The sequence below is a fragment of the Colias croceus genome, chromosome 8 (genome assembly GCF_905220415.1).
Source record: "Colias croceus chromosome 8, ilColCroc2.1".
Taxonomy (NCBI): domain Eukaryota; kingdom Metazoa; phylum Arthropoda; class Insecta; order Lepidoptera; family Pieridae; genus Colias; species Colias croceus.
Window position 1 is genome coordinate 11351978 of NC_059544.1, and position 25537 is coordinate 11377514.

Consider the following 25537-nt stretch of genomic DNA (forward strand, 5'->3'; position numbering starts at 1 on the left):
GTAATATTATAACAAAGCTTTGAAATAAGCACCCTTAGAAGGATAGTTTTGCTGCATACGACAACACAATGATTAAGCTGCATATGTTAGCAATAAGATCCAAAGCAAGCATAGTATATTAAAGCCACTATATCTAGTAAAAATACATAAACTAAGCGTGACGTACACAGAGCCCTAAAATTATTGAAGCGAATTTATGCAATTATTTCTATACATAAGCTGGATGACGCGTGGAAGTCAAATGGATAATTCCTTACAGCATGGTTGAATGCTCTAAGGATAATTCAGTCATTTCATTAGAAGCCTTGATTGAAATACGTACGAGCCGCCGCACCGGCTGCGTTAATTAAATCGCACGTGCGTTTTCACATTTGCGTTAAGAGGACGTGTGCGACTCGAAGTGCGGACGGCGCGTGTTGGTGCGGCGCAGGCGCGTGGCACGAACTAGCTCGGGCGTAGCGGGCCGCCGCACCGGCTGCGTTGACGCCATGCGTAGGTGCGTGTATAGCGGGATCTGAGCGTTACAGATTAAAATAATTACATATTATAACATAAAAATTGACAAAACAACAAAATCGATGGTACAAATAAAATTAAAAACTAACAATTCTTTAAATTCTTCTGTTCAGTTGACTCCTATAAAACAAAAATAAAAAATCTCAATGGGTTTATCCTTACTGTGGGCAGTGAATCATCAAGCACAATAGCAGTAGGCTGCTCTGGTCTTGGCGGCAAGTTGAAATATCGACCGAGTAGAGGTTGCGGCGGCGGTGCGCCGAACGTGCGCGTGCGCAGCTCCGTCTCAGTGATGTCACGCAGCTTGTCCACTTCCACTTGTCCAGGCACGTAACGGGACACGTAGCCACTGCGCCACACCTAAATGATCAAAATATTTGTAACAAAAACATAACATCATGTGTACATTATAGAGCTATAGGTTAGGATATTCAATAAGTAAACAAGTGCAGACCTTGAATGTGGTGAAGCTAGCGACTTTGCGCACATCAGGTGGGAAGCGTGGCACGTCGAGTGACCACGGCACAAAGCTGCCCAGCGTGCCCACGTACTCGCCCGACAGACGCCACGCACGCACGCTGTAGTCTGATGAGCCGCTGGTACACACACACATTATATTAGCAATTATTTCAATGTACAGCGATTATTAAAAGTTATTGGCTGGAGCTGCTGCTGCATGAGTCAGACTCATGAGTAAAAAATTACCGTGAATCCTGAAAAGAGTAAATGAAGTAATCGTGATATAAAGGTAAACTATGAACAAATCGTTTTTATTCAACTTACAGCAACATACACTTTATAGTTTAAGTCTGAAATAAAAACCAGTTTGGTATTTCACGTATTTTTATGTAACTTCTCATTTTACCGACCGAAAATAAATTGTCGTTATATATATGATACAGGGGCCGTAGACAAAGTAACAATTAAAAACCGGCCAAGTGCGAGTCGGGCTCGCGCACAAAGGGTTCCGTAGCAGCAAATATAATAAACTTATTATGTCAATTTATACACCTGGTGAATGGAGCCTAAACTCTCCCGATATTTTGCCTTGTACTTTTATGTATGAATATTAATATTAATGGCGTATTGCTTGAATAAGCTAATATTTCTCGTAAAAAGTACCTACATTATAAAGATTTTATATCATCGCGGATTTTTAAAGGTGTACAATACTGTAGTATATTTTTTGATCTATCTTATAAGGTTCAGCCATCGTTTTCAGTGTAAGCACAATAACTTAACCAAAATTACAGTTAAATCAACCTATCTCAAAAACTATAAGAGATACTTTGATCAAACCAAAAATCGTTGAAAGAGTTAATTAGCATGCATCACCTCTATTTTTTTTAGAATTTTATACCCCGTAGTTATAAAAATAGAGGGGGGGGGACATACTTTTTACGACTTTGAGAGCTGATATCTCAAAAACCGTTCACTTTAAGAAAAATGTTTTTTAGAAAACTTTATATCATTTTAAAAGACCTTTCCATTGATACCCCACACGGGTATGTACATCGAAAAAAAAAATTTCATCCCTCAGTTACATGTATGGGGGGCCCCACCCCCAATTCTTTTTTTTACTATTTAGTGTCATATTTTTGTAGCGGTTCATACAACACATATTCCCATCAAATTTCATCACTGTAGTACTTATAGTTTCCGAGTAAATCGGCTGTGACAGACGGACAGACGGACAGACGGACAGACGGACATGACGAAACTATAAGGGTTCCGTTTTTGCCATTTTGGCTACGGAACCCTAAAAACGATAACGAAGTTAGAAAAGGAAAAATGTATGGGATGGACATTAGATAGACCACGTGATCTAACGCGGCGTATGTCAATCCCATACATTTTTGCGATTTCTAACTTCGTTATCGTTTTGTAATTGTTACTTTGTCTAAGGCCCCTGGTTACCTAAACAGCAGCTCAAGGTGGTCGACATAAGCGAGAGCGGTGACGCAGCGCAGGTGCGCGCGCGCGGAGCTCAGCAGCAGCGGCAGCGGCTGGTCGCGCACGCTGCGCTTGGCGCGCCCCTCCACGCGGTCGCGCCACAGGAACGGGAACTTGAGCCGCAGCTGTGGCATGCTCACGTGCTCCTGCGCAACGACCAACGAAAATAAGATATGAAATTATAGAATTTATATTATCTTGGTTATACAAATTTATGAAAACTTATGCAAATTGGTGTATGACGATTTAAAAAAAATATTATTGAAAATGAGCCGTACGCGTATTATTTCTTTAATGAAATCAAAAGTGGAATATATAGATAAAAGATAAACAGTTCTGTATAATATGTATTGATGCAAATAAAGAATATTTGAATTTGAATAACCTACCTTTTCGAGCGTTAGATAGTTCGTCATGAGCCAAATTTTTATGTATCCCACAGTAGTCCCAGTGAACAGGTAATTATTATCAACGTCGGTGGCGAAGGCAGACACGTAGTCCCCAGCGGTGTGGATGCCCTGGAACGCGCCCTGGATACCGCCAGCGGGGTGGTCTGACCAGCACTGGATTTGTCCATTTTCCAGGGACACCATTAGCGATGCTGGAAAAAATAATTAAATGTGAATAATATGAAGCTAATAAATTATCCAATGGTTTTATTCATTTAATGATTTTCCTACGATCCTTTCCTAAAATCACACAAGAATGGATGGCAAAAAAAAATTAAGCCATCCAGCCAAAAAAATCTTGGAGCATGTAGAATTTATAGAAGAAGTGTCTATTGTATTTGAATTTTCAAATACATGTTTTATAAAGTAGGCTTACTCACCAACACGCATATGACACGGACGCGTCTGCAGGAAGATCATGGCATGTACGGCGAGCTGGCGCATGCGCTGTGCGCGCGCGGGCAGGCTCACCGTGGACACACGCCGTGCGCGTGCCTTCTCCATTGCGGACGCTGCGTCGATTAGAGACTCGCGCGCACCACCCATGCTGTACATACAATAGAATAAACTTCAATAGGCAGAAATAAAAAATTTGTTCTGAATTTCTTTAAAGTGATCTTGTTGATGTTTCCACAACTTAAAAAATTCATTCATTCTAACATCAACAGATAGAGTCAACCTCTCTGTAAAATTTGATGTGTGTTTTGAAAATGTCAATAGTTAGGAGTAGATAAAAATTAAAATTTATTTTTATCACGCAATTACAATGATAATGGTTACCTAGGGCGGCGCAGCATGGAGGAGCCGCGATGCGCGCTGCTTCCCGCGGTGGCAGCGTGCGGCGACGCGGCGCGCTTACTGTACTGCATCTTTATGCGCAGCATTGGCTCCGTACACGAGAAGCGTCTACGGAATCAACCAAAACATTATTACTTAATGAATATTACATATTAATGGGTCTGTTGTTGTATGTTGTCTTGTAAAGCGTTGCGTTGATATGCATTGAATTGCGCTACGTCGCGTTGCGTTGCGTGTCATGTTGTGATGTGTTCTGTTGTAAGTGGTTGTGTGTTACCTATTGTGTTTTATTTAATGATAGTTTTATGCAATTAGAAATTAAAGACTCGAGTTACCAAACGCGATTTATTAATTTAGGCAGACTGTCTCTAGCACAGCACAACACTTCCATCTAAATACACCCAACCACTCACCGATAAGGCTGGCCAGTCTCCAGCTTCCAGAATATCAGCTCCGAATTATAGGACGACGTGGCGAGCGTGATGGGGTGGCGTGCGGCGGCGGCGAGCACGTCGTCCGTGTGCCGCGTCTCCCACGCCTTGCCCGTGCGCGTCGTGCCGCCCTCCTCGAACTCCGTCACGTGCCGGTTCCAGCCGACCGCCATTATGCTGTGATATTATGTATGAGGGACAATGAATACGTGGATAGAGGAGCCTTGTCAAACTTTAAATTTAAAGCAAACTTAATTAAAAAAAATAGTACCAAAGTTGCTATCAATTACGACTAACACTGTTAATGAAAGATAAAATGATGAGTTAATAAAAGCTAATGAAAGATAAAATGGCAACACACCGGCCTTCCACCCAAAAGCAGTTGGTGACCTCGCACATGTGTTCTATTGTCATCTCCTTCAAGCACACTCCCGTGTTGAAATTCCACACCTTAATTGGTTTGAAAGTTTTATTTTTTTACTCATACAGTTTAATTTAACCACAAGTTTACCAATACAAGTAATATAACTACAGTAAATGTGATATATATAAATAGAAATAGAAATATAACCCTGAGCGTGCCGTTCCTGGCGCCGGTGAGCAGCAGCTGGTGCGCGGGATCGAAGCACGCGGCCGTGATCTCCACCGGAATCAGCTCGCCGTGCAGCAGCCGCACATGCGCATCGCGGATCAACACGTTGCGCTTACCTGACAGGCAAAGTGCACAGCATAATATGAGAATTTTTGCCAGATGTCATGACTGATATCTTCTTTGTTCATTCTTACCCCTTGTTATTTCCTTCCAGAATTCACGTTTTAGTATCCCATAAGTATGTTTTTTCATAAATAAGAATAACTTGTGTTGCTCCAGTACTTACCAGTGACGGGATCCCAATTAATAATGATACTATCCATGCCACACGTAATGATGACCTTGAACAGCGGATTATAGAGTATCTTGGCGACGGCCCGCGAGTGCGTGAAGCCGTCCGTGTGGTGCGGGTTGATCTGCTCGTCCAGCACTAGCACCGCGATCTTGACGGCCGCGAGGATCAGCTCACGGGTCGCCGGGTTATACACGGTCGATATGGGAGTGCGCTCGCCGATTTGGGCCGGGATATCGATGTAACTCTACGGGATTGTGGATACTTGCAGAGCGTGGCTTATGTTGTTATTATTACGAAGCCTCTATTAGACTTGGCATAAATATTAATGTAATTTTTAATTATTTCAATGATATTTACAGTTTTATATGTGTTTTTCCTATCTGTTTTATCTTCTTATTTAACCATGAAGAGAAGAACAAATTTTTCCCTCCAAAAATACCAGTTTGTATTAATTGTATTAAAAATGAAAACTGCACCTACTTGTATGCAGCACTGGCCGTGTATATCCCACGCCTTGATGACGCGGTCGCGTGCGAGCGAGTAGACCCGGGCGGGGCCCTGCAGCGCGAGCGCGAGCACGGCCGCGTGGTGGCCGTGCAGCGTGGCGCTCGGCGCGCGCGGCACGAACGGGTTCCACACGCGCACTACGCAGTCAGGCCCGCCCGTCACTAGCACGTGCGCTTCCTCATCGAACGCGAAGCATTGGATGCCCTATTATTGAAAAAATCTACGAATTTTTTTAAAACCAAAAAATTAAAGCAACAAATACGCTCTCACTGACTAAGTAGGTGAAATATAAAGTTATTAAAAATTTGTCACTAACCTTATCCACACGGAACATGTTGTGCGTCTTGGAACCCGCGAGGTCGCACATGAGCAGCGAGTCGGGGCAGGTTGCGCACGACACGATGCAGTGCAGCGACGCGTAGTACGACACCTGCCGCACCCACTCCGTGTGCACGCGCCGCAGCTCCGTCAGCCGCAGCTCGGGGAGCAGGTGCGGCTGGAACAGTGTCTTGTTGCACTAACTGCTTGAAACATTTCCAAATAAATGTATTCAATACCATATGGAAAACCTATTCAATATTCAAACATAATATGTCCCAATGCCCGATCGGCAGAACTAAAAGCTTTGTCAGATTGATAGAAAAATTTATTCTGCCATTAAAACATCTCTCACTATTTCTGGGTACCTTCTTTTGCAGATCCACATGGCGCAACTGCAGCAGCGCGCGGCCGGGCTGGTTGCGGAAGGGCCCGCGCTGCACGGGCGAGAACTGCAGCACGCGGATATTGCCGCCCACGTCGCCGCAGATCAGCGTGCACTTCTCCGACGGGTCTTTGTGGAAGTGGTAGTACATCGTGCATATCTGTCAATCATACAATTATTGTCAATTTGGAAAATTTGATTGTGCAACCACGGGACACTGCAGCTACTATGGCTTAAAATAAATTATAAATTACTGAAAAATGACGGTAAAACGCTACGCTATAGCGCTATAACGCAGCGTCAAGTATGCGTTCTATCCATAGAAATCTAAATAACAAGTCCCGTTATTTAGATTTCTATTATTCTATCCGATAAAGCCTATTAACATTTTAATAGAAGACGAGCTAAGAGAGATCGCACGCACTTTTTTTAACAATTGATAATTAGAAAAATATTCAAAACAGTGGGAAAATATGTACTTACCATTATATTTATAAGTGTTTGAAACTCTTACCATATACTCCCAACTAGTGATGACAATCTTCAAAGTAAATGTCTTGGCAGTGCAGTCATAGAAACGTAGGTCTCTCTCCGTAGAACTCGTCACAATGATGTTCACATCAGGCATACACACCATATCGGTTACCCAGGTTGAGCGAACCTTTAGATGAGCTGTTTCATCGTACAATTAATAATTTAATAAAATATGTTTTGCGCTATTTAGTGAATCAATGGACATTTTCTATTCAAAAAAAAAACTTAAAGTCAATTACTTCTTGATACTTTGCTTACACATTCGCTCAGAAATTCGCCCCGCCAATCGTACGAATGTGTAAAATGTTCGTTATGACAAACAAAGATTATGACCAAAAAGTCTTAAAAAACTTTTAAAATTAATGTACTAACGGCTCGAAGAGAAAGCAGTTCGTAAGAGTGTCATATCGAGCGACCACCAGTTGATCATACCGTCTCTGCTGGCTGTTATGTAGTTACCCGTCAACATGTCCGTTGTTCGATCCTTTAATATGTTATCATTTTCATACGTTTTATTTATTTATTGATTTATGTATCTATTTGTGTGTACAATTATATCTGAATTTACTGTGAGATACAATAAAAAAGAAAGGTATGTACTATTTCGGTGATAAAACCACGCGACAGTAGTATCCAACTTTCACAAATTATTAGACATCTGCCAATAGCTTATTGAAATCACCTTAGGAAATCACATACAAAATCATGTGCAAGCTAAAATGATTAAAACAGACACCAATAAAAAACCTGAATAATTGAAAAATTATCGCCCTCGTATACAGGAATATCCGTTATTATACGAACTGGATGAAATTGCTACGATTCAAGCACAAATATGGAACCTTCGCAACGTCTGGACAAAAGCATATCCTCGATATAGGATGGCGATGCTGCGAGCGCATCACCGTAGGAAGACCCATGATGGGCAGTTGTAATGACGCTCTCTCGTTTTCTGGATCATTGAGGAAGTAGCCAAGCAGTAAATGTGATACTAACTCATCCCAGTCTATTTCGCCCTCACGCGACGTATTGATCTAAAAATATAAGAGCCAATCTAACATTTATACCTACTATTATTGATTGTGGATATTGATAATAATTTCATGGTAATGATAACTCATACTTTTAGAAATAGGATATTAAATTCATCATCATCATACTCCACATTAAGCAATGTGCGCAATAAATTTCTAAATTCATTTGGTAACATTTTATTCCTATATGCTTCTTGGAATGCATCTTTAATTTTGAGCATATCTGCCGTTGTACATCTTTCGTGAAGAGGGGCATTCTTCCACCTAGTGCGAGTAAGGGCAGCAGTACTGACTTCTGATTTGGATGATATGGACATAATTGATTTTACTTCGACGTCGTTCGCCATATTTAATTAATCTAAAGTAAATAACTGTAGAAAATTACAATATTTTTAAAATAAATAAAAATCTTTAAATTATTGATTGTAATGAAATTCTTGTCAACTTTTTATTGTCAAATTACAATTTTTTTAAAGTATACGATAATATGAGACAATATCTAGCAAGTCAAGTCTATGTGTGAGTCTATGATATTATGCGTGCGGTGTCTTTCACAATGTCTTTCCTGCTGGCGTACAATTAGAGGATCAATGTAGAACGGGGCGTCGTAAATATACGAAAATTTAAATTAAGGCCTGATGGGCTTAAAAGACTTGTATCTAATACAGAAGATTTTATAAAAAAATACATAATTGTCAATTAGTGTCAAATCTTCACTTCACATGACATTGACAGGAGACACTTCGAAAATACGAAATTATAAAATAACCTATTTTGGTTAAAATATAATAAATAAATAGTTTTATTCTATAAAATGCGATTAACATTGAAACTATTAGGCAACCATCATCCATCTTTCATAGCTCGTACAGTATTCGTTAAAAACAACGATGTAGACAGCGCTTGCAGGCTCCTGAACAGAATTTTGGGTAAAGAGGGAATCCTGGAGCAATACAGGCTTACAAGATATTATGAGAAACCATTTCAGGTACAGTTTTACTTAGAAGAACATGTTAAACCATAATGAGACTGTTTACATTTATACAAATACGAAATTTGGTTTTCTATTCAAATAATAAATATATTTTTATTATATTTCACAGGTAAGGCGAAGAGTGAACCATGAAAGGTGTAAAGCCTTATACAACGAGGACATGGCGAGGAAAATCGAGTTTGTGCTACGAAAGAACAGACATGAACCATATCCAGGATGTCATTAACTATTTATATTAGTTCTTAGCTGTAGATAAAACAAAATGTTAACAATAAACCATTAATTTAATACAGTTACAAGGTTTTTTTTTAACAAATCTTATTAAATATGTCTCTATCCTATCTGGACCACTCGAAACATATTACAATATAAATTCTGATATTTTACTTGCCAAAAATTATAATTCAAACAAGATTAGAAACAGAATATGTACTTACTCTATCTCCATCAAAAAATTACTTTTGATCATAGATGAATTACCTGCCATTTGCATTTATTTTCCTATATAATTTTCACAGCACACATTCATTCGATCATCATACACAACACCTTTGCAACAAATGAGAAAAACACAAATTAACAATGATAAAATAACATTTATTCTTAAAACAGCACTTAGCAAAATATTTACAAAAGTTATAAAGTATTGTCTTCAGTTATAGTTTGAGGGAAGCTATAGCGACTAGAAGGTAGAGTTGGCAGGGGCCCAGCGGGCGTGGCGGGTGTCACGTGTACGAGAGGCAGGCGTCGCGTCGCCGCACGTAGAAGTGATAGCGGTAGCAGCGGTGGCACGTCTTGATGCCGCAGCGGTAGCTCAGCCCGCCCTGCGGCTTGCCCTTGCAGTACTTGAGCCCGCAAGGGTACCAGTTTACGCACACCTGGAAGAGATAGTTATTGAAATTGATTTATCACAGAAACAATTGATCAAATTATGTTTTTGAGAGAAATAATCCTGTTGTGGAGGTGAGCTTTGATAATTAGAATATACTCAAACTATCAAACATACTTACAAGGAATAACTACCTAAAAATAATATATAAATATAAAATATTAAATAATCTTGTTGTATATAAGAATTTTTTGCATTTAATATCTCTGCATAAAAATAGCAATAGCCCACAAATCGATAGACCATCCACAGGTCAATAAAAAATTACACAAAACCATCTTTAAATTTAACCTAAAGAAACAAAAGGGCGTGTGTGCCGAGCACACGTGTCAAAAGTGAAACTTATTTGGAAAATTCGAAAATACCAAAGTCGCCTTACTCCATCAAGTGATGCGATCTTGAAATTTTACTCTCAATGCGCCTAAAGAAGTTTCACTTCAAAATTATTTAATTTATATAGTTTTCATCTATTTGAAAAAAAATGCACCTGGAATTTTATAAGTATTTTTCACCCTGTATACTGCCTATAAAAACATAAAACACTCACCTCCAAGTGGCATATGCACTCAGCAGCGGCGTCCGTCTCCGCGACGCACGCGCCTACCCGCGGCGCGCCGTCCGCGCTGTCCGACGGCAGCGCGTGCTCGGGGAACGGACTCACTTCGGACGCGTAGGACGATTGGTCCATACCTGGATTGCATTTTGTTTCATAACTTTAGATTTTTCAATAATAGTGAAGAATTTAACATCCATATTGATATCTCTGTAGGTAGTTTACAAATTCCATCTTACTTGGTACCTAATTAGGTGATCTGGCATCTATTCCTTTCATTTTAAGTAACTACACATCCATATCCAAATTATTAGTTTATAAATGTCACGCCACAAAATAATTCTTAAGGGTAAAAATTTTTTGTGGTAAAATTGATATTAGATTAAATTTACCAGGTCTAGGAGCCCATCTAGTCAAATCAGCAGAGCGTATATAAACCCTGTCTTTAGCAGCAGCGCAGTGCCTAGCTGCTGCGGGCGATAACAGTCGCGTAACACGACCCGCCCATGCTGTGGCGGTGGTCTGCCGCCAACCCTTATCCTCTTCTGCTACTCGCACTGTTCCTGGATTTTTCTAGAAATAAAATTTATAGGTATGGTATACAGGCATGTTTCTGATTGCACCTGTATTGTATGAAACCAATTAAACAAAACCATACTGTAAAAGTACCAATTGTGTTTTTAATACTAGTAGAATTATAGAAATGAAGAATTACAAATAAATTTGGAAGTATACTTTACTTTTTATTGTTATTCGGAACTACTTTCCAACAACTAATTCACCTTACAAAATATTTTCCTAAGTAAATATTAAGGTGAAATTACTGGAGGATATTATGAATAAGAACTGAATTTCATCTTACATTGATATAGTAAATAATAAAAACATAAACACATGTTTAGATTACCTGTCTTAATTTAGCCATAGCATCTGGAGCTATGAAGTCAGCTTGGGCGGCATGTGTGATGAAGCAGAGGGTCTGGTGGCCGGTCTGACCCAATTCTTCCTCTCCTGGTATTATTACTTTCATAGATTCTACTTCCTAGAAAAACAAAACAATATAAAGTGAAGCTTTTGAAAGTGATATTTTGAAGTACAAATAATTATAAATATGGCCATGATCTGTAAATTATACAATGGAAATTTATAAAAATATAAACATATTATATCTTACGTTTGTAAAATCGACGAGTTGTGATACGTAAACACCGTCCAGTCTTAAGAAATCGAGAGTAACCGTGTCCTCAGATACGTTGGCAGTTATATTCTCCTGCATAACATCTCCACCCTGTAATGTTTTTATGAAAACTAAATGTGAATTTTTTATAAACAAACATCATTACATTTTTTTAAACAACTACTTACCTGATTTCTAACATTTATTAAAAGTTGTAAATTCGAAGGTTTTATATGTAAGTACAACAAAATAACACTAAATATAAAGGCTCGCATTATTATAGGAATTTATTAGGAAACTTTCGTTTTCGCATTTAACATTTAAGTATGTATTTGAAATTGCTATTAAAACAGAATTTATCATTCGCGTTTCTGTTTGACATTTATAATTCATTCACGGTGATTGACCTTTGCTTTGCTATTTACTGTAGTCCTGTCAATATATTTTCAATGTCAATTTCGACAATTCAACAATTTGACAGAAATCACAATCAGTTATAGACCGATTATGGAGAGCTGGAACGTCAACACATTTACTTAAACCCCTTCCAGACGACACAATTTAATCAGCCGATTTGATTGCCGATTGAATCGGGCCCAATTTGATCCTCTATCCACACGTACACAATTAAAGCGCCAATTTTAGTTCTGCTCCGTTGCCGTTACTGACTGGACTTTTATTTTGCAACATGCCTCTTAGGGCTGATTTTTCAATCCTTGGTTAAAACTTATTTATCGAATAACGTATTAAACTACCATTTCAAAAATGTATTCTATTTGACAGTGTGACAGGTGATATTTTAAAATGTTCGTGTAATACTTTATTGGACGGATAAATTTTAACCAAGGATTGAAAAATCGGCCCTTAGTAAAAAACAAAAATTGGGGCTGATTTTGGCTGTAACTACAAATTTAGAAGAAAGAAAAAGGATAAGGAGCAAAGAATGGTTGCTTAAAAGAAATACTGTTAGAGTTAAATATTGCTAGGTCAGATAAATATTGTTAGAGAACTGGACATTGTCGATTTCACAAATTTTATGCGGATGGACCATGACACTTTTAATGAATTATTATCTCTAGTAAGCCCATACATTACTAAACAAGACACTGTTATGAGAGAAGCCGTTAGTCCTGAGGAGAGATTAATAGTAACGCTTAAATATCTAGCATCAGGAAGAGATTACAAGTAAAAATTGGCCAATTAGCGTCCACACTACCCAATTTGATCGAGCAATCCCAAGGCAATCGCAAATCGACCACTCAATGACCTTGAATTTCATATTTCCGTCTAGACGACCCAATTTGATTGCCAATCTAGTCAAATTGGACGAAAAATTGTGTCGTCTGGAAGGGGTTTTACCAATCATTTTATGCCTCCTCCACACTACTCGCGAAGTTCCTCGGCGAAGTACTCGGCCGAAGTTGAATGAAGTCCGCGGTGCTACACTACACACTCGTTCAACTTCGCGAGGAGCGCATACGTTCATATTCAGAACGAACTTCAGGTAACTTCGTGCCCTTTGACTCGGGCGCAAAAACCGACAACAAACGGAAGTCAGCAGAGGCGAGGTAAAGTTGGACGAAGTTAGCCGAAGTGCCTCTCCACATTATTCTATTCGTCTAACCTCGTTCAACTTCGCGAGTAATGTGGAGGAGGCTACACATTGCACATGTGTAAATCTGTGAAGACGCACGCGGCGTGACGTCAGGGTGAAGGGGACTTGTTTTTATTTTGCAATTTTTTTAAAAATACAGGTGATGTAATTTAAACAAAGACGTTAGGTACCTATATTACTAACTATATCTATTTGTACAAGCTATATTTCGCGGCACGCGGATAAGAATATTTTTTTACTATAACTCAGCCCCCGGAATTACAGACACAATAGAAAATCTATTGTGTCGTGGTCCAATCAGGCCACTCGGGGCTCAATGGGTTAATTAGGTTAAATTATGTAATAATTTTAATAATTTTGTGAGCAAAATGTAAACGCCGTAAGTTAAGATTTTCATACATAGCTGAACAATACAGCTTTTATTGTAATGTAGCCATCTTACGTGCTAAGGTTTCGCTTGTCTTGTTTCTTGGGAGTGAGCGCACGTGTTGTATTGTTTTTTATCGTTATTTTGAATAAGACATGAAATTAAAATATTATTTGATAATTGAATGATTATATTAGAAGAAAGAAAGAACAAACATTTATTTATAATCATATTATTTCTTTATTATTTTACAATTGATTATTAGATTTAATAATTAACTTCATCAATTGAGTTACTTTTAAATTATAATTTCACATATAAATTATGAGAGCTTTCATAATTATATTTGTATATATTATTTATCTACAACGCACCCATTTTACAATTCAAGTCCACAACTACCACAGTTGACAGATATATACTACAACTAGAGTCGCATTTATTTTTAAACATACTGTACCTATAGTAAAATTGCACTACTGTGAACATGCCAGCTTTCTTTAATCGGCCTGTAATTTCAAAACAAACAAAAAAGAAAATAGATTTTAGTTGATTTTTTAAATTAAAAAATTAACTACTTATAAGAAATTTTTAATAAAAATTATGAAATGCTTCACTTATACAGGTTCTACCCATGAATATTGAATACCTGACTAGGTATTAATTTCGTTCATTACTTTTAAAATATATATTTAATATTATAATGAAAATAAATTATACATAACAGTATTCAAAAAATCTTTGGCTCCTTTTTTTAACGTTGAATTTTTTTTTTGCTACGAGCTATTATGTACATCAATGTACATAGTTTTTTTTTTATAAAAAAATAACATGATTCTTGCCATTCGTGAATTTAATAACAAAGAAGTTTGTATTTAAAGTGAATAGAGCTATTTATTTGTGCAGCAACTATTTACCTATTTGCGTTACGTCAATAGAATAAATTGAGACATTTTTATTTCTTTTGAGTACCTATGTCCTGCTATGTCCTTTCAACAATCAATAATTAAATTGATCTAGTTATATTATTCTTTTTTATAAAAATATCTTTTATTTTGAGGTCAAGAACGATCGGTCCCGAATCCCAATGTGCAACACGAACGTCACCCGAAACGAAAAGAAGGGCGATGTTAACAAGTTAGACAGCTGTCGTTCCGTTTTCAGCTGATTTTTGTGTACGCTTTGAATACCTAATATAGAGTCGAGCGTATCAGAAAGTCGTCCGTCTGGGTCGTGTTTTGAGTTAAGTTTCGTTAAATAAGCGAAAAGGAGACGCAGCGCAGGGGAACAATCGAGAACCGTTTAGCAGCGAACAAAGGGAGATGGTCCATTGAGCGCGGGCGGCGGGTAGCGGGCGTGACGTCACGCCGCGACGAGGCCGATGCGGCGGGGATCGTGACCGGAGGCGCGCGTGCACGCGCAGCGGAGCGGGCCAGCCTGGCCTCCAGTGACTCCGGAGACGAGGGCCAACGGCCGCCGCGCAAGCGGTCGCGCAGGCTGTCGCCGGAGCCGACCATGCACCAGCCGTGCGCGAACGGCGCGCACCACAATGGGGACGCCGCTCGCAACGGCGACCTGGCCCCGGGCCTTCGCATGCCCACCACGGACCAGGAGATTGTCCGACTCATCGGGCAGCATCTGCTCTCCGTTGGACTCGAGTGAGTCTTTGCTATATCATACCGACTTGCCAATTTATTCTCAATTTACTTTAACTATTTAATGATCTGTATCTTTAAAGTGAAGAAGTCATAGTGCATTAGCAGTCTTCAAGGTTCATTGCACTTTGTGTTTACTTGATGACAGCCCTTTGTATGTTTTCTGACTTTGTTTTCTACAAAAGTATTCAGGTGTCTTTGCGAATGCTTATTATTATTCAATTGATTGAATAACAAATAATTATTTTATCAATGTTGAGATAATATTACTATGTAAACAAAGGAAAATTACTTCACTTACACAATAACATGAAATGTCATTGAGAAATTATTAATTTATAAGTTAAATTATATTTTGTCACTTCATTGTTATTTAAAAACATTCCATTGCTCTTGAAATTAAATCAAATAATCATTATTTTAATGGTAAATGTTTTTAATATAAGTTGTAACTTGGATCTCTCTATTAAAAACTAATAATATTCCATTTCAGCCTACATAATTATATGTTGATATCAAGGTCATCAAAGGCCAACGAAAATTATCATATATTATAATTACCTTAAAATGTCAAAAAATAATATAATGTACCTATACAATTAAATCTCTTAAGAACATTTTCTTGTTTACATCATTTACATAAAGGTATTCCTTGAAGTTGAAAATGCAAACTCATGGTACATATTAGGTGTGGAAAATAAACATATGCTAGCTGACTGCTTTTCTATTTTAATATGCATCTCTTTAACACAGTTATTAAATTGTCACGAACAACAAAGGGAAGAGACAAATGACTCGGCATTTTTCATTTCATATTGATATTATTTCAATCACTAATGAAATAACTATTATTTAATTGAGTTGTTTTTTCTTGTAATAATGCTTATCATTAAAAATGACAGCATTTATTTGCTTAACCCATTGACCACCAAGCGGCCCAATGAGACCGCGACACAATAGATTTTCTATATTATTCCGGGGGCTGATGGTTAATATTGTAAAGTGTCCCTTTAACATTTTTTAATGTTTAGCTCGTCAAGACTTCATTTGTATTATATTTCAAACATGCTGATGCTAAGCAAATTATAATTAATGCATTTGCTACATACTCTTGTGGTATGAAGCAAATGCATTTAAGGATTCTTTTATTGTTTTTCATTAATTTCATTGTTCCATTTATGGTAGTCATTTAATAAAACATTGCAATTATTATTTGTACTCATCACACAACGCAATGTTTTTCTTTAAGATAAATAATACAGTGTCAAGTGTCTCAATGTTTTGTTATTCTCATCATGTATGAAGAATTTATACAGTAAGGAATAAGGATACTTGAAGGCTAATACAAGGCTGTTATTAATCATTTCATTTAGACAATTAAGTATATAATATATATTAAGTATATAATTTAGGTTTAATGATTTAATGCCTTTGTTATTGTAAATAGGGGTATTTTTTTTGCATTCCATTTATCTTCAAAATGAGTTAAAAAGAAAAACCAATCTTACAAATTTTTGTTAGTATGACACATTACTGTAAATATATTAACAATTCAGGTTATCTTTGATCTTGCATCAGTAATTATGTTTAAAATGGATTCACATGCATCACTTTTTGTTAGTGTATATTTTTAAATATCTTTAAAATATTAATAGAAACTACATATTTCACACTTCAAGGTCTCAATTTCATCATTAACGTTATCTATTTTAAGAACAACACTTAATAACATACTCAAGAAATACATCCTCAATAGTTAAACCATAATGAGGGCTTGTATTTGCTGAATATTAATGATTAATCTAGGTTTTGCAGTAGTTTTCCTCGTAAATAATTTGATATTTTAATCCTGCTTTTGATAATGCAAGGAAATAGTGAAAAAAAATTATTTATTCCTGTATCAAAGTAGAAAAAACAAGGAAATTCTACAGATAAATATTTATGTTGTGATTATAAAAATTACTTGAACTCTATAACATTTTGTTACCCGGATCAATCTAACATATAGACTCTTTTACACTTATAAGTTATAGTATTACGGAGAGAGTCAGAGGGTTGTTTTACTTCACACCAATGCCCTTCTCCAATATCATTCAAAGTCCAAATAATGTACATATTATTGTAAAAAGATCTGTCTGTCAGTCTGACAAATTTTCCCAAGTATATTCATCATCAAAACATACTTATTCGTTCCACAGACGCAGTGCCACGCTCCTCATGGAGGAGTCTGGCCTGCACCTGGAGCACCCGGCCGCCGCCACGTTCCGGCAGCACGTGCTGGCCGGTGACTGGGTGAAGGCGGACCACGACTTGCGGGCCTTGCACGATCTGCTGCGGGATTCGCCCCACCAGGACCCGCATAACCTTGCTGTTAGTAAACTTATATAAGTATACTAGCTTCCGCCCGCGACTCCGTCCGCGCGGATGTCGGTCTTCGCGTGGATGGTTATTTCTCCATTTTGAGTACCTCTGTCAATAACATCTTATAAATATCTATTGGACCCAATTCCCAAATACGGCTAGGCCTATAATAATACGCAACGTGTGTTCGCGGTTCTACAGAACAACGTCTATGGATAAAACTGAAAAATTAAGATTAATTTTTTTCTACGTATTTTTCCAGGATAAAAAGTATCCTATTTTACGCCCAGGATACTAAGGTATAATTATACCAAGTTTCATCGAAATCGAACCGCTAGTTTTCACGTGATGCCTTCACATACATACAGACAGACAGACAGACAGACAGACAGACAAAAATTTTTTTAATCACATATTTGGGTTTGGTATCGATCTAGTAACACCCCCTGCTATTTATTTTTTCAATATTTTCAATGTACAGAATTGACCCTTCTACAGATTTATTATATGTATAGATGATGGTATACAATGTTGTTCATTGTTTCTACATGTTAAATTTTTATTTATAGAAAATTAAAGTGTAGTCAATACTGTATAATCAATTTGTTTAAGTATAAAGCAATGTTTGTATAAACAGGATAGGGATACCTAGTATATGGTCTAGTCTCATGCATTCAAGGAATTTATTGTGTAAACTTATTGTTTTTATTCTCACTTGAAATGCAATTGAATTATTGCCAATCACACATAAACAGGTTTTAAACACAATTAGTTTATCAGATATACTGTCACGAAATTTAGCAATTATCTGTGTAAGAAATCTACCTAACTGACAAAGTTATGTTAACATTTCTCACAGGAAATGAAGTTTGTAGTACTGGAACAGAAGTACCTCGAACATCTGGAAGCTGGGCGGGTGCTGGACGCACTCCACGTGCTGCGGAACGAACTGACCCCGCTGCAGTACGACACCCCACGCGTCCATCGGTTATCGGCTCTCATGATGTGCGCTGATGCTGAAGAGCTTCGGTCCAGGGCGCAGTGGCCTGGAGGCACTACGTCTCGAGCAGCTGTTTTGGCTCGAGTCCAAGCTGTTCTTCCACCAGCTCTGATGATGGCACCGGGAAGACTTCGGTCTCTCCTTGCTCAGGCTGCAGCATACCAAGCCCAGAGGTGTCGTTTCCACGCTGCGCAACGACCAACACCTGAACAGAATGGCGATCACATACCTTTCTCGCTGTTAGCTGATCATCAGTGTTCTGCTGATCAGTTCCCCATACATCCATTACAGGTAAATATTATGTTTAATGTATTATAATACAGTACACAATACAAATCTCAATAATAATTAGGAAACAGTTTAGACAAAATACTAGGTATTAAACAAAATCGATTCTCGACGTCTGTCTGCGCCTATAGATTCTCAGATTTTTAAAACGATGCAATGATTTTTCATGTTTTTTTTATTTATAAATAAACGGTTCACGAGGAAGCTTAATTACATATTTTGTTAAGTATTTGACAAAGCCTGTGAAGCCGCAGGCGGAAAGCCAGCAAAATACATAATATAATATAGTTTTGGTTGCTTTTTTATTATTACATAAAAAATATTATTACTTCATTATTTTCTTAAACTAGGTTTTGAATGAACACTGTGATGAAGTATGGTACTGTAAGTGGTCGCCCGACGGATCGAAGTTAGCATCCGGCTCGAAGGACCACACCGTCATGATATGGGACTTCGACCCTGTGGCCAGGAGACTTTCATTTAGGTTCGTATTTTTATATGTATAGAAGAGATTGCCTTTCCTTGAATTTTCTTATTCTACTGCATTTACGGTTTTTAGCATTATGTTTTAAGAAATGTTGAAAAATTATACCATATGTTAACCAGAATCTATTTTTTTTGTTAGTAGCAAACATAAAAAAAGGCAGATCATGTTAATTTTTTTCACTTTTTTGCCATCTGCGACAGAAGGATTTCTGTTAATAATAGTTAATCTTTTTCTCATAAAATTGCAGAAAATCCCTAGAAGGCCATTTATATGGTGTGTCATACCTATCGTGGAGTCCAGATGGCCGTTACCTCATCGCCGCCGGCCCCGAAGACTGCCCCGATCTCTGGATATGGAATATGGAGGTAATTACGTCATTTTTTTAAGTTTTTATTGATTTACTAGCGGTCCGCCCCGGCTTCGTCCGTGGTAAATATTAACGTTTTCTCTACATAAGAACCATCCTCGTACTTCAAGGAATATAATAAAAAAAGAATTATCGAAATCGGTTCAGCCGTTCTCGAGTTATGCGCTTACTAACACATTTTGGGATTCATTTTTATATTATAGAAGATAAACTCGGGATAAATGTTTTGGTTGCATAATTCGTAATTCTTTATTTGCCGTACGAAATAAGTAAAGAATAATATCTAATGGCACTTTTCAACTACCCTCAATGCTTTTGTTTTGCAATTTCTGATTTTATTAATTGTTTTCATTCAAAACTGACTTTATTGTCGCCTAACGGACGCGTAAATCTTATGGGTTCAATATGCTAATATTATAAAATAACAAATTTACCACTAAAATTATACTGTAGACGTTTTCACTTCTATCGACAGTCCTTACGACTGCTTCCTTTTTCGTCCCTTAATTTAAAGATATTTTTACTATCTTCCCTTTTATCTTTTAATCATTTATTTTTTTTCATAAATTCCAGACGGAGCAGCTGCACCTGAAGATGACGCACTCCCAAGAGGACTCGCTGACGGCGGTCGCGTGGCACGCCAGCTCCGACAAGTTCGTGTGCGGGGGCGCCCGGGGACAGTTCTACCATTGCACTCTTGATGTGAGGACACTGATATTTTGGGGGATTGTTGTAAATTTGTGAAATAAAAAAAAATGAAAAAAAAAATGTGATTATGGTTGTGATTGGTATGGTTTGATAAATTTATTTTAATAGTTGAATTAATACAGTCGAAATATATTCAAGAAAAAATGTAAAATACGCATAAAATCCGTCTCGAAGGACCATTTCTGAAATGAATATTTGCACTGCAATAAACGAATTGATGAATATTTGCATAGCAATAAACAATTTTCTTACATTTGAAGTATCAAAACAAAGAATTTTCTATTAACAAGTGTCAATTCATTAATATTTCTATAAATCCCACTTAATGATCTACATGTAACCAGGGCACACTAATAAACAACTGGGACGGCGTCCGCGTGAACGCACTAGCTTGCCGCGCGGACGGCACCGTGCTGGCCGCCGACACGCACCACCGCGTGCGCGCGTACGACTTCGCCGACCTCACCGACCGCAACCTGTGAGTGCACACCATTACACACACACGCACACACGTGTCACGCTATCACCACAGAATACATAATAGTAGAACTACAGAAAGAGCTACAGAACGGACACTCTCCGCCTCCCGCCAAAATTAAACACTTACCTCACCCCGCACGATCAGACATGTTATGGTACCCATTTCCCCGCAAGGACAATACCAACGACGTCTTTAGACGAAACGCAACGAAGATTGACAACATTAATCAAATTGACTTAAAGCAATTTTATTATTTTGGATTTGTGATTATCGTTTTTCGTAGAAGATGGTTAGATATTGTGCTGTTTACGGATGTATTTCATCAGAAAAACGCGAATTTTTTTTTACGCTAGTCACAAATGTGCCAACCATAAAGAGTTTACACACACATTTGCAGTCTCTACAGTGTGACTGTCAAAACTATAATTTTGTATGGAGTGTCCGGGGTGTGCTATCACACTGAAAGAACTTACGCGCACACTACACACCACACGTCACACGTTGTAACGGATAACATTACAGCACTACACACACAACAATCAATTTAATCACACATACGATTTCTTAAAATGCTTATCTACTTTATTGTTAGATTTAACTTTTTGACCGACTTCAAAAAAGGAGGAGGTTATCAATTTGGCCGGTATGTTTTTTTTTATGTATGTACACCGATTACTCCGAGGTTTCTGAACCGATTTACGTGATTCTTTTTTTGTTCGATGCGGGATGGTGTCGATTTTATGAGCATTTTTGTCTGTATTTGTAAATGTTGCAAGTGCAAGTTTGAAGTCGGTTGTTTTTAACGCAGTTATCACTTGTGATTTAATATTTTTGTGGATAAATAGTTGTCAATGTAGTTGTCACTATTTCCTGTCACAACATGCTTAGCTGTCGTATGCTATAAAATGCTGCATTCTTTTGAATCGTGGAACATTCGTAAGAATCGTGCATAAGGGCTCAGACGTTTTTTATACGACATTTGACCCAACTACCCTCACTTTGTTAATATTCGGTAACTTGCTGTGATTTGTTATCAAATCGATCGAATCGAATTACATTCTTATAACATTCAAACTAATATTTAACCCAGCCTCCTGTGTTATTTCTAAAATCTATAATATAAAAATGAATCCCAAAACGTGTTGGCAAGCGCATAACTTGAGAACGGCTTAACCGATTTCGTTAATTCTTTTTTTATAATATTCCTTGAAGTTCGAGGATGGTTCTTATGTAGAGAAAACGTGAATATGTACCACGGGTGAAGCCGGGGGCGGATCGCTAGTTAAATATAAAAACACTCAAGCTAATTATGGAATCCCCCGCAGCATCCAAGAGGAGCACGCGGTGATGGCGATGTCTCTGAACGCGGCGGACACGCTGCTGCTGCTCAACGTGGCCAACCAGGGCGTGCATCTGTGGGATATACGTTAGTACACTTATTGAAAATCATTTAACTTAATAAAGTGCTAACAATTTTATTTTTAATCCATCTCAATTTTAATTTTTAATATACAGGAAGAAAATTTTCTATAGACCCTGGAGGGGAAGGACTTGAAATACTAGTGTTTATTTTAAAAAATATGTACTGTGTAGCCCAAAGAAAGTTCACACGGTAACTCGTATATAAACAGTTCGTGCGCTATGCACGGACAGTCACGGGCTTGTCGGGACGCGGGTGGGTCGCATTAGGTCGAATATTAATTACATACGGATAAATATATGTAGTTAACGAAAAATAACCTTTGCATAGTTAATCATCTTTTATTACACCCGCACATTACAAGCCCCTACATTGGTGACTCCAATAAATATAACTTAATTCAAAGATTTTTGTAAATTAACTTATCCTGCCTGGTAATCAAACAAAAAAAAAATCTTTTTTTAATGTACAAAACATGCATTTTCGTAAAAAAAGTGGTAAAAAGTTTATGTTTCACGCTTAAAATAAAATAAAAAAGAGCGTGTGTGCCGAGCACACGTGTCAGAAGTGATCTTCTTTAACAAGATACAAAGATACTAAAATCGTCACCGTCAAGGTGTGACGTTATTGCCATAAAATTTTACTCAACACGCCCAATGAAGTTTCACTTTAAAAATTATCTTTGTGTAATGTGCATGCAATTTGTAAAAAAAAACCTGCATTTTCGAAAATAAAGTGTTACAAACTAACACATAATATACTGTTATACGTTTGCAGGAGCCCGTGCGCTGGTGCGTCGGTTCCGCGGTCTGTCGCAGGGCCACTTCACCATACACGCGTGCTTCGGCGGCGCCCACCAGGACTTCATCGCGTCCGGCAGCGAGGATAATAAGGTACATTTATGTTTATTATTTATTTTGTGTCCATGTGTATATACATAGTTTGATGTTGAAGTGTATTTTGATCAAATATGTAACTTTTTGTATTTAGGTCCTATTTAGATGTTAGATTGAAGAAGTCTTTCCTCATCATTCTTATCATCTTTATCTATAAGTATTTATGTAATAACTCAGCCCCCGGAATCACAGACACAATAGAAAATCTATTGTGTCGTGGACCGATCGGGCCGCTCGGGGCTCAATGGGTTTAAATTATATAAGTATATGTATGTTTATCAGCCATCTGTTTTCCTTAACACTTGAAGCGAAAAGTTTAGTATGGGATCAGATCGTGCAGTGTGTGAAAAATTATTTATTGCAAAATTTCAGGTGTACATCTGGCAAATGGAGCGGGAGGAGCCAATAGCAGTGCTCTCCGGGCACACGCGTTGTGTGAACGCGGTGGCCTGGAACCCCACGCACCTCGATGTGCTGGTCTCCGCGTCTGATGATTACTCACTGCGTCTCTGGGGACCTAGGGACCCTAGGGTCTAGATTACAAGAACACAATCGACCCTAGGGTCTAAACTTCAAGAACACAAAATGGACCCTAGGGTCTAAATTCCAAGAACACTAACAGAAATTGATATATGTTTCAAGATAATCAAACCATTGTGAACTTAATTATGTCTCAAATTACAAAATTAATAAAAATCTGGATATTTAAACCAATATCCTTTAGGATTCAATAAAATAAAACAATTTGAAAGTTAAAATCTTAATTCGTAAAACATGAAACCTCAGATAACTAACTTCTACACCAAAATAATTGTAAACTCTTTGTTGAGTAAATAAAAAATACCCTCAAAAAAAAAAATATTAAAAACGTTTTAATTCGGCCATGATGGAAATTCATCGTGATTTGTAGTTTTTCACATATAAAAAGATTGATAATTTATTCGTAACGTAATACACATTTAAATTACGTAAAAAAAAGAAGCAACATTTTTTATTTGACTAAGAATCGAAAAACTTTTTAGGGATATCTGGTACAAAGGTACCTTGTTGAGCTGTTAGATTTTTTTTTAATTTGATTTCGTGAGTTGTTTAAAATATAAGGGTTGTGAAGACGAGGTTGCACGTCTCGATGGTTCGCGATATGAATTATATTTCAAAAAATTGAAATAATTATTATTCCCTTAATAAATTATATCTAAAGAACGTATACTGTTCAAAGTTTGGATACGATTGTCGAATTATTGTGCAATAGTTATATAGTGCAATAACATTGGGATATTAATACTTAAAAGAAAAGTAAGTTTCAACTTGAAATATAGAACAAAATCTATTTTTCTCGGATGGGTAACTACTGAATACTTTTGGCGGCTTTTGCAGTGGTACGTAAATGGAGAAGACAGACTGACGCCAAGACTATTTGCTTTAAATTATTATTCAAAGATAACCTTATATACAGTTGATGTTTTGTGTTCAGTCTGTCCAGGATTTGTAGTAATTTTTTTTTGTACTTTTAACGTTTTATTTTTTTCACTACGAATTTTGACGTTAATCAAAATGTTCAAAATATCGCTCTTATATATTTTTTATTATTTAGGGTATATCTGCAAAAGTTGTCACAAATTCAAAGCTGAGAACATCAATCATAAAGTGTCATATTTATGGAGTGTGATGTTACAAGGAGAGACGGGCGCGAAGGGTAGGGAGGGACGCACTGAGTAGGTTATATGCTAGAATATACACACAAGTCCATATAAAAACATTAACTTATGTTAAAGGCTTAGTAGGACAAGAAAAAAACGTCCTATGGTCCATAAAGGATCACTTACATAAAAATTAAACCTTTTTTTTCGACCATTATTTATAGATTAGCATAATTAGAAATAGGCTATTATATTTAGTAATTTAAAGGTGACTTTAAAATAAAATAGGTTATTATAAAGACTGTTTATTGGGCGCGTTTACATATTATTTATTAGCTTCTGATACAGGCCTGTCGTGTGTGTTGCTTATAGAGATGAGTTTTCTATTTCAGTTCTCACAAATCGTGAAAACTTACAAAGAGTATCCTCAAGTACACTATTCAACACGCACCGACTTAAAACGATAAACTGTCTTAATTTGGCGCCAATTTATAACCACAGACTATCAAACTGCTTGAAATGTCGCAAGTTTCTACATGCCTGGATAAATTAATTTAAGGGTATGCCTCCTCTATCCTTTGCTCCGATCTATAATAACTATATATTTAAGACTTTATATTAAGACTTAATTATAAACAGAGGTAATTTAGTAGGACGCCGAGAGCGTCACTATTTTTATACCGACCATAGAATCTCTCAGGAGATCGTCTTAGTTACTGGATCGCTACACGTGACTGACGTTATTACTAGAGATGCACCGAATATTCGGTTCCTATCCGGTATCCGGCTTATCCGGCCCTTTTTTACTATCCGGCCGGATACCGGAT

General features: G+C 37.4%; 4 protein-coding genes across 4 annotated transcripts; 2 read left to right on the forward strand and 2 right to left on the reverse strand.

Moving 5' to 3' along the window:
• Positions 1-39: 39 nt before the first annotated feature.
• Positions 40-8159, reverse strand: LOC123693754 (WD repeat-containing protein on Y chromosome). Its single transcript, XM_045638959.1, has 18 exons — positions 7902-8159; positions 7621-7812; positions 7151-7262; positions 6759-6916; positions 6228-6404; positions 5858-6037; positions 5515-5745; positions 5026-5278; positions 4719-4855; positions 4509-4597; positions 4130-4324; positions 3699-3824; positions 3299-3465; positions 2859-3070; positions 2434-2615; positions 971-1112; positions 679-876; positions 40-514 (listed from the first exon to the last, which is right to left on the reverse strand). Exons 1-18 carry the CDS (start codon positions 8157-8159, stop codon positions 377-379), a joined length of 3147 nt encoding a protein of 1048 aa, XP_045494915.1. The 3' UTR covers positions 40-376.
• Positions 8160-8542: 383 nt separating this feature from the next.
• On the forward strand, positions 8543-9098 carry LOC123693569 (28S ribosomal protein S21, mitochondrial). The gene is made up of 2 exons (XM_045638731.1): positions 8543-8800; positions 8916-9098. Exons 1-2 carry the CDS (start codon positions 8627-8629, stop codon positions 9030-9032), a joined length of 291 nt encoding a protein of 96 aa, XP_045494687.1. The 5' UTR covers positions 8543-8626; the 3' UTR covers positions 9033-9098.
• Positions 9099-9382: 284 nt separating this feature from the next.
• LOC123693568 (out at first protein) lies at positions 9383-11874 on the reverse strand. Its single transcript, XM_045638730.1, has 6 exons — positions 11614-11874; positions 11423-11536; positions 11156-11290; positions 10641-10821; positions 10243-10385; positions 9383-9684 (listed from the first exon to the last, which is right to left on the reverse strand). The coding sequence occupies exons 1-6, from the start codon at positions 11698-11700 to the stop codon at positions 9532-9534; spliced, it is 813 nt and encodes a 270-aa protein (XP_045494686.1). The 5' UTR covers positions 11701-11874; the 3' UTR covers positions 9383-9531.
• A 2484-nt stretch (positions 11875-14358) lies between these two features.
• LOC123693567 (WD repeat-containing protein 26-like) lies at positions 14359-25450 on the forward strand. Its single transcript, XM_045638729.1, has 10 exons — positions 14359-15065; positions 17261-17432; positions 18283-18714; positions 19062-19195; positions 19446-19563; positions 20139-20267; positions 20618-20751; positions 22080-22180; positions 22952-23067; positions 23443-25450. Exons 1-10 carry the CDS (start codon positions 14923-14925, stop codon positions 23605-23607), a joined length of 1644 nt encoding a protein of 547 aa, XP_045494685.1. The 5' UTR covers positions 14359-14922; the 3' UTR covers positions 23608-25450.
• Positions 25451-25537: the final 87 nt, after the last annotated feature.

Coding starts and splice junctions, on each gene's coding strand:
- LOC123693754 (XM_045638959.1), bottom strand. CDS start 8,159: ATGGCGAACGACGTCGAAGTAAAATCAATTATGTCCATATCATCCAAA. Junction 7,813..7,901: donor TTAATATCCTATTTCTAAAA/GTATGAGTTATC, acceptor TTATATTTTTAG/ATCAATACGTCGCGTGAGGG. Junction 1,113..2,433: donor CACCTTGAGCTGCTGTTTAG/GTAACCAGGGGC, acceptor TGTGTGTACCAG/CGGCTCATCAGACTACAGCG.
- LOC123693569 (XM_045638731.1), top strand. CDS start 8,627: ATGCGATTAACATTGAAACTATTAGGCAACCATCATCCATCTTTCATA. Junction 8,801..8,915: donor ATTATGAGAAACCATTTCAG/GTACAGTTTTAC, acceptor TATATTTCACAG/GTAAGGCGAAGAGTGAACCA.
- LOC123693568 (XM_045638730.1), bottom strand. CDS start 11,700: ATGCGAGCCTTTATATTTAGTGTTATTTTGTTGTACTTACATATAAAA. Junction 11,291..11,422: donor AACTCGTCGATTTTACAAAC/GTAAGATATAAT, acceptor TTGTTTTTCTAG/GAAGTAGAATCTATGAAAGT. Junction 10,386..10,640: donor TAGATGGGCTCCTAGACCTG/GTAAATTTAATC, acceptor AATGCAATCCAG/GTATGGACCAATCGTCCTAC.
- LOC123693567 (XM_045638729.1), top strand. CDS start 14,923: ATGCACCAGCCGTGCGCGAACGGCGCGCACCACAATGGGGACGCCGCT. Junction 17,433..18,282: donor AGGACCCGCATAACCTTGCT/GTTAGTAAACTT, acceptor CATTTCTCACAG/GAAATGAAGTTTGTAGTACT. Junction 22,181..22,951: donor CGTGCATCTGTGGGATATAC/GTTAGTACACTT, acceptor ATACGTTTGCAG/GAGCCCGTGCGCTGGTGCGT.